Source organism: Oryzias latipes, chromosome 24 (genome assembly GCF_053564925.1).
Source record: "Oryzias latipes strain Hd-rR chromosome 24, Olatipes_Hd-rR_3.1".
NCBI classification, from domain to species: Eukaryota; Metazoa; Chordata; class Actinopteri; order Beloniformes; family Adrianichthyidae; genus Oryzias; species Oryzias latipes.
The window spans coordinates 5,163,588-5,172,500 of record NC_136260.1 but is presented as its reverse complement, the minus strand read 5'-3'; the positions used below and the strand labels follow the sequence as shown (position 1 = coordinate 5,172,500).

Genomic DNA, 8,913 nt, shown 5'->3' with positions numbered 1-8,913 from the left:
GAATCAAACCCTCAAAGTGTCGCAGTCTCTCGATCCGGAAGGGGGTGAGGAACAACCACATCTCTTTCACAGTGAATGGAGAAAGAATTCCATTGTTGGCTGAGCAACCAGTGCGAAGCTTGGGAAGACTGTATACGGCAGACCTGTCTGACACTCACATGCCAGCCACCATCATGCTCCAGCTTAGGGACGGACTGGAGAGGATTGATAAAAGCCACCTCCCAGGGAAATTCAAAGTGTGGTGCTACCAATTCATCCTCTATCCACGCTTGATGTGGCCCCTGAAGATGATTACATCATCCACAGCAGCAAAGATGGATCCCAAAGCAAACAATTTCATCCGTAAGTGGCTTGGCTTACCTCGAAGTCTGTCCAACACAGGCCTTTTTGGGAGAAACACACTCCAGCTGCCACTGAAGCCCATCAGCCTAGGCTACAGACAGGAGAAGACAAGGTTTGTGCTTAAGCTGAGAGACTCAACCGACCCAGTTGTAAGAAACACCAAGGCACCTGTCCGAACCGGAAGCAAATGGAAGGCAGAAGAGGCTGTTGACCAGGCCATCAGCAAGCTTAAGCACAACGAAGTCGTGGGAAAGACGCAGTCAGGCAGAGCTGGGTTAGGCTGGGGAACAGCCCCCAAGTTCTGGTCGAAAGCCAAAAGAAGCAAGAGGAAAGAGCTGGTGATTGAAGAGGTGACCAGGAGCGTGGAAAACCAGTACAAGATCAAAGCACTCAGCCAGCCACAACAAGGGCGTAGGACAAATGGGAAGGCGTGGTCAATAGGACCATAGGGTGGTCTGATATATGGAAGATGCCTCAAGCAAGGCTGAGCTTCCTCATCCGGGCCACCTATGACACCCTACCCAGCCCCAGCAATCTGAGCCTATGGTTTGGCTCAGAGGAAAACTGCCATCTCTGCAAGACTCCAAACCCTACGTTACAACACATCCTGTCCGGTTGCAAAGCAGCTCTGGCCCAGGGTAGGCACAGATGGCGGCATGACCAGTCTTGAGGAAACTGGCAGAGGTCCTGGAAGTACGGAGGATGGAGGCAGCTAAAGGACATCCCACGAAGACACCGTCTTTGATTCACTTTGTTGGAGAAGGGGCTGGAGCACAGAACACCAACCAGAGAGGGACACCATCACTGCTAACACCAGGATGCGACTGGAACTTAAGGGTGGACCTTGACCGTCAGCTCAAGTTCCCACCAGAAATAACTACCACCTCTCTGCGACCAGACATCATCCTGTGGTCCTCTGCAGCCAAAGCAGCAATCCTGACAGAGCTCACAATCCCTTCGGAGGGAGGAATGGATGCTGCATATGAAAGGGAGGAAGGAAAAATACACAGAGCTGGTAGCTGAGTGCCGAGATGCTGGGTGGTCAACCATCATCTGCCCGGTGGAGGTTGGCTGCAGGGGCTTTGTTGGAACATCCACCCAGCTCCTCCTTAGGAAGATGGGAGTGACTGGGTCGAAATTGAAGAAGGCATCCGAGGACTTGGCGGATGAGGCGGAAAAAGCCAGTTTCTGGCTATGGTTGAGGAGGAAGGACAGTTCGTGGGGAAAAGATGGGTCCTAAGGGCAGCTGCGGGGGGCGGCAGGGAGACGTCTCTGCCGTTGCTCCACCACCGTTAGATGTTCCGGGATTAATGGAGCGAAACATCAATGAAGGGTGGCTCCCGGCTGATGACCCTGCAGCTGCCCTACTGGCACCGTCGGAGGTGTGTCAGGCGGAAACGCCATGCAGGTAGCTTTTACCTGTGCTTACACCAAAGCTGCATTTCTGACTATTTCTTTATTTAAATTGTGATGGATCAGTAGCAGATAAAACCCTCCATTTGAAAAAAATTTTTTGTGACACAGCAACTGAAATGGGCAGGCCAAAGTCTCTCCCTTCACCGTTCCATTCTGATGGATCCAGTTGTAGACAACTAGATCCACGTACGTAATTGTTTTGTTTGTCTGAACTGGAATTCAGCTCAAAACTGTTGGGCTGGGTGGCTCTGATATCACTGGCCATTTTTGTTGCACTGCTTGTGTTAGCTTGGGGTTTTGAGGGGCTCTAAACTAGCAGGAGAAAGTGTAAACAAAGGAATCATGGGATATCAGTGGAGGCTTACTTCCACAAAAACAGTCTCACCTAGAACTCAGAGGTGAATTTCTAATGAACTCCTGCCGCTCTGCAGACAACATGTCGTTAAAAAACGACTCAGTTTTTTTGGTTTTAGCTAGAAACTGCATAATCATAATTCAAAGACCACTGGGAAGGATTTACAAAAGATACAAATACAGTTGGAGTGGAACTTTAAAAGGTAGTTTTGGGTCGTGGACTCACCCACGGCCATGCTGCTTGAAGAACAGGTCGGCTGCACGTTCCACAGAGTCTGCATGAAGGATGCATCGACCTGAATGTTGCCATTGGAGATGGAGAGATGCTGAAAGAAGAAACAAAGCAAATGCTTTTCAAATGTCTGCACGATAAGAGGGTTTGTCTTGTTTCAAGGCTCAACACCAGCCTATAGAAAATGAAAAACTGCTGATACGTTGCAGCTCGATCCAGCTGGAAAAAAAAATTCACGCCCTATGCTGTCATCCAAAGTGAAGAAGCATGAACTTTGCCTGTTTCCAGTCAAGTGAAGATGAACATCTATGTCTTTGCCAGATTTTTATTGTGCTTTTTAGCTCTGAAGGACTGAAAAAGCCGCCCAAAAATTTTCCTTCCCGTCTTTACACCTGCGTTTGTCATTTCTGTCACGTTCACTTTCTCCTCATGAAATCCCCCAGTCCCTCTTTTTCCATGTAAATTAATCGCAGTCAGGTGTGTGCAATTCATTAGCAACAACATTAACCCCAAGCCCAAAGGTCAAAGTGATGCTAAACATTTTTAAAGCAGGAACACACAGAGGGGCTGCAGGCCTTCCAGATTCTATTACAGATACAGTAAAGGGCTCTGCTGACTCTAAAGTTTAATGGAAGGTCACAATAAAATCTTCAGACAAAACTCTAAATATGAAGAGAGGGGAGCAAAACTGGCAAAAATCATGCAGTTTTGCTGTTATTATCAGATCTGGTCAAGTTTCAAGACACCAAACTTGCAAAAACCTAAAAATAACTCTTGAAGAACCTATGGTGACATCAGTGTAACAGAAAAAAACATCAGAAATGTGTACTCAGGTCCAAAATGTCGGCAGTAAATCCCACATAACTAAATTTTGTGGGTTAAAAATAAATAAATCTGCACCACACACAGTTTTTTTTAACTTATAATACGTTGATGTTTTATATTCACTTTGAATGTTTATGGTGGTAAAAGACTTTCAAACTGGACTCTTCCTCTAAACCAGTGTTTTTCAACCAGTGTGCCGCGGCACACTAGTGTGCCGTGGGAGATGGTCAAGTGTGCCGTGAGAAATTGCCCTCATTAACTGATCTAAAAGCAATTACCATCTCCAGGAAATCAGCTCTTTGTTCATCCAAACAGGCCCTGATAAAACACTGAGAAGTTAAGAATATGAAATATCATAAAATTATTTTTTCTTTGTTTTTATATAATTCTATTAAAGACATTTTGATAAGAATAACGGGATACCGCGATTTAGCTGTAAGGAAAAGTCCCGCCCCTTTAACTGTCTCCACCAATCATTCTTGAAGGCTTAATCACATGTCATCAGTCTGACCAATCAGAAGTGGTTAAAGTATTCACTTCCTTGTTTCGATTTAGCGCAAAAAAGTCGCCCTGTTCTAACAAAAATACCAGCTAAAGCTCGTCTTTAGCGGTGTAGCTTTCCACAGAATCTGGTATCAGACTGGAACAAGTGAACAAAACCATGAAGCTCAAAGACGCTGGTCTTTCTGCGGTCGGCGGATTACGGGCACTACAATACATACACTGTCTTAGTGCACAATGAGTCTCTCCTCTTAACGTCTTTAAACAACGAACACACATCAAACAGTTTTTGAATCTTTTGACTGAATTTTTATTGCATCTTTTAGAAAAAACAGCTGCAGCTTCCAGCGTTTTCTGCAACAATTATCACAAAAATGCATGTGAGATTGCAGAGCGGCTGTAGATCAATACAGACTGAGCTTTTTCTTTTTTTTAATTTATCTATTTTTTTGGATGCTGGTGTGCCGCGGGATTTTTGTCAAGGTTAAAGTGTGCCGTGGCTCAAAAAAGGTTGAAAAACACTGCCCTAAACCAGCATCAAATCCTCTGACTGCATATGAGAACCTGGCTGAGTGAGTGTGACCTCATCCATAAAAAATGATTTTCTTCTGGCTCCTTTGAAAATAAGCCAATTCAGTCATCTTTTTTTTGTGATACGGACATCACTATGATGGAGCCAGATATTGTCTGTAAGCAGTGACTGGTTCGAGTGAGTCGACATTTCCATGGCAACCACTCTCGCAAATCAGGAGTGAGCTTGTTGGAAGTCCACAACCCTATGACTCAGGCTGGGGAGAACCTGTCAATCAAACGTTTTGAACAGTGATTCTGGGGCCGGTAGGCACAACCCACTTAAATTAAGGCATCTAGTTGGCCAGTTTATAACTTCAATATCATGAAAAAAGTTAGAATTATCAAGGACATGTCAACGTTTTAAAAAAAAGGTATCAGAGTAAGTTCTGACAGTAGAATGAATGAGTAACAGCTGTTTATTTCTCTACAGAAGTCTATGGATTTTGGCTTCTTGAAGCCAGCCTGTACTTCCTTTTTGTAATGCAAAGGGGGAGGGGTCACTGAGTCCATATATGGTCAATTCCTATCAAAGCTGATGTTTTAATGTTGCTGCTTAACAGTTTGCTTTATAGTGGTTGCACGTTGCATTTAGTTTGTCGGTAATTTGCACTACCATTTAAATTTTGATTCAAAGTCATTTATGTTTCTTCAACCTTTGACAGGATGAAGTATGTGAAAATTACAATAAATTACTTTCTATTACAGGGCCATTTTTTGTGCCAACTAATTATATGAAAACAGTCCGAGTTAGCAGAATTCTTTTTTTACTTTTACTTAAGTTTAGTAGAGTACATGTTTGAGCCCTAGTGATCATATCACACAGTTCTTTTGAAACCTTTATGGAGCTCCTACAATATGACAATTTCACATAATTAGGACTATTACAAATAAATGAAGAAAAATTATAGGCACTATGTGTACATTAAACCAGTGGTCCCCAACCTTTTTAACGCCACGGACTGGTATGGCGTCACACAAAACTTTCACGGATCGGTCTTTCAAATGTAAGCAGATGAATATCATAGCAATACTACACTGACGGAGGAACAGAGACGTGATAAAACAAACCCTGAGCTTTTATTTTGACACGCAAGACATAGTACATCGCACAGGTGTTATCATCCTCTCCCCTTCCCACACTCATGGTGCAAAAAAGAAGTACTATCTATTAAATGTGGCTTTCTTTTTTGGGAGTGGAAGGCTCCTCTTCTGTCTCCTTGCTGGGCCTTTTCCACTTGGCAAAGAAACTTTCCAAAGACATTTGTTTTTTATTCATTTTGCTAGCTCCTGGGTTTTATTTTAGCAGTAACCTATCACGTGACTGAGAAGAGCGCCTTGGCCTGCGTCAAGAGTGACATAGACGGATGGAACAGAGAATCAGGTAATTTTTCAAAATAAAACATCTTTCAGATTCCGAAATAAATAAAACGGAAGTGGTCCACGTTATTTATTCTTTCTGTGCGGTACCTCGGGGTTGGGGACCGTTGCATTAAACGATGTCTACAAAAAATTTCCGCATGTATGTATCTTCCTACATGAGTAAAAAATATGTTGTAAATCAAACTGCCATCATTCCATATTTAAACTTTACTCAAATTTTTTACTCAATTTTTTTGTGTCTTTATAAAGATTCCACCTTTAGGGTTTGAAGATAAATCTTTGTTTTGAGTTTGTCACAATGTCGAATATAAAGTTTGTTACAGTTTAAAATAATCTAAATATTCTTCCACAATATATTATGTGAACTATGCGAGAGTGATGGATGAGATATGAAGAATATCAGTGTCTGAAAAAAACAGGAACATTTAGTTTTTGAACAGAAAATCCCTCCATATGTTTATGAGCCTCTACCAGAAAAATGGTTTAAAGTTGCTCTACATATTTGTACACTTTTACTCCTCACCATACTTGGTGAGATCCAGCAAGAACAATAAGTAGGACTCATCTGCATAAATGATAATTGACAGTAGGTGATCCAATAAAAAAAGGGCCCCAAACACCAAGCCCTGAGCTTCTCCTGTGAAGAGCTCTTTAAGGGAGAATCCATTAGGAGATTATTTCAAAATATTATTTGCAAACATTTTAAATCTGGCTGAATTCATTGCCTAGTCATACATTCTTTCTAAAATGATTGATTTTCTTGGAACAACAACAAGACACCTTTGAAGCTACTATGCTCTCACCATTGAATAAACCTTACACATAGTTAATTCATCGAAGACTTAGTACAGGCTTTTGGAGATCTAATACAATAATCCAGAATATCAAAAATAAGGCAGATAAGAGGATCCAAGCATTGCTCCCCATTCAAAAGTCTAGTGACACCCTAGATATGCGCTGGTCCCCGCAGCCCGGACAAAATACAGGGTTGTGCCAGTGTAAAAATCTCTGCCAAGCCATCTGGGCAAATCAGTGAAAGCTGATTTTCTGTGGTGACCCCTGAAGGAATATGCTGAAAGGTGAACAACAAAAAACAACACCTTATAAATTCAGCCAGACTTTGAATATTTCAGTTAAAAATCAATTAAATATATTAATTAATTCCAGTCTGGTATCAAGAAAATCTCAACATTTATACCTTTTCATGAAGCCCTTCTAGATTTTCTTAGTTGAATTTTGTGTAGTCTTTTCAGGATTGTAAAGAGCCTTTTAAATCAACAACACTTAGTTTTAGACCATAACAACTGAGTTTAATGATGTGACTCACCAGGTATCTCTCTGTTGACACGCTGACAAGTATCAAATCGTCTCCGATACGGACTTTTTCTCCTTCAGATCTCTGCTTGGATGCGGGGTGAATGGTCCACCAGCAGGGCTCTCCTGTTGGAACTCAAGTTTTAACCATGAAAGTACCATAACATTTTTCACCGTCTGAAAAAAGGTGGAGTCATAGAGTACCGATTGAATCTTCTTGCAGTCCGACGTCAAACGACAGCTTGTCGGTCAGAGACCTTGATGTCTTCAAACAGGTTAAATACTGTTCAGAAAAGTAAAATACATTTCAATGGATCACATTTGATACTCAATATTCACTGCATTGATTACATTTTTGATAAAAGTTTATACAATTAGTAAAATAGGTATCATAGATATCATTTCAACTTTAATGTGAAATATACATAAAGGAGTTCTGGATTTCTATGGGGTAAAATCTCCAGATTACAGATTTCAGTCCACAATCTGATAAAGTCACAATATTGCAAGAATTGTGAATTTAGGATTGCATTGTGGGACAATAGTCAAACTGTGGGACAGTTGCTTTTGGTCAAGTATCATTTGTATGCCGAAGATAAAAACTTTCACTGGTATTCCTCTTCAGTTACTCAGGTCATTCAAGAACTTGCAGTCTGTCTTTTAAATTGTTTCATTTAAACTAATAGAATTTCACATTAGATGCTGGGAAATTAAAGTCATGGTATTTTGACATTAACCTGAGGTGTCAGAATAAAGGCCTCAAGGGCCGCTTTCCAACAAACCTGCCACTGAAGCTCCTAATTGGCTAAACACACCTGATCGAGGTAATCAGCAGCATTATATTCTTTTGTTACAAACTGCACAAGGTAAGTCCCTAGAAGTAGTTTTAGGCTGTAAGTACATTAGAGGTTTGTCAGGATTTATCAGTGACTGATCTGTAACCTGGGGTCGAAACTTGGATTCTCTAATTGAAATAAATCCTGCTTTTACCTCAGAACTTCAGAAACTCCTGGTATCTGCAACTTGCTTTCCTGTGTTGGGCTATAGGGATGTTTTGTCCATGTATACCTCAACAAAATGCCATCAGTCTCTAAACCCCATAAATCTTTGTGCTCTGAGATTTGTAACAAGCTGAACAAACAATTTTCAGAATGTGGGAAAAGAATGACATGTTTTGACAAATGCCAGATTTGGAGACAAACATCACACTCTGGGACAATGGATCCCTGAACAAAATTACCCTAAATTACAGGATAGCTGCCAGATTGTGGCATGATCTCTACATTACAGAAAAATTGCCAAGATTGTGGAAGGATCAATAGATTACAAGATGACTACTAGACAGTGGATGGGTCCCTCGATAATGAATCCCTAGATTACCTGGCAGTTGCCCGATTGTGAAAGGATCCACAAATTATAGGACAATTGCCAAATTGTAGAAGGATCATCAAATTTTAGGACAATTACCAGTTTGTGGAAAGACGCCTGTATTACAGGACAATTGCCAGATGAGGATAGATCTCTACTCTGTGGAGGTTATGGAATGATCTCTGAATTACAGGAAAATCTCTTAAAGTGGGACGATTACGCATTGGGACGATGGTTAGATTGATGGCAAGCTCTGTGGAGCAGTTGTCAAGTTCTGGACAACTTCTAATTTTTGGAACAATAATCAGACTAATAGACAATTCCCCACATTCTTCATTAGTGAATATTAAGTTGGTCAAATATGATTTTTCCAAAAAGATCACATTCATCTTTACCTTGGTACAGTTGCTACTCACCATGCCACTGAAGGAGTGCCGCAGAAGAATGGCATGGCCATAAAGCAGGGTTCGATGCCCACCTCCTTGAGCGGCCTGGCAGAAAATGAACATTTTCATCACAGATCATCATCCTGGATTTCTGGATCACTGATGTATGACATGTTTTCTCTAAGTTAATATCATCCACCTCAGCTGTGTCAGATATTAACT

At 41.4% G+C, this 8,913-nt stretch overlaps 1 protein-coding gene across 5 annotated transcripts in view; it reads right to left on the bottom strand.

Annotated features, from left to right (window-relative positions):
• Positions 1-8,913, bottom strand: part of LOC101159404 (ryanodine receptor 3) — a 145,254-nt gene that overhangs the window by 97,614 nt on the left and 38,727 nt on the right. For all 5 annotated transcript variants that reach the window (XM_020714741.3, XM_020714743.3, XM_020714742.3 and 2 more), the window contains 4 exons: positions 8,722-8,796; positions 7,142-7,220; positions 6,951-7,063; positions 2,339-2,438 (listed from right to left, as the gene is read on the bottom strand). In XM_020714741.3, coding sequence (XP_020570400.2) covers positions 2,339-2,438; positions 6,951-7,063; positions 7,142-7,220; positions 8,722-8,796 — 367 coding nt within the window. The remainder of the gene's footprint in view (positions 1-2,338; positions 2,439-6,950; positions 7,064-7,141; positions 7,221-8,721; positions 8,797-8,913) is intronic.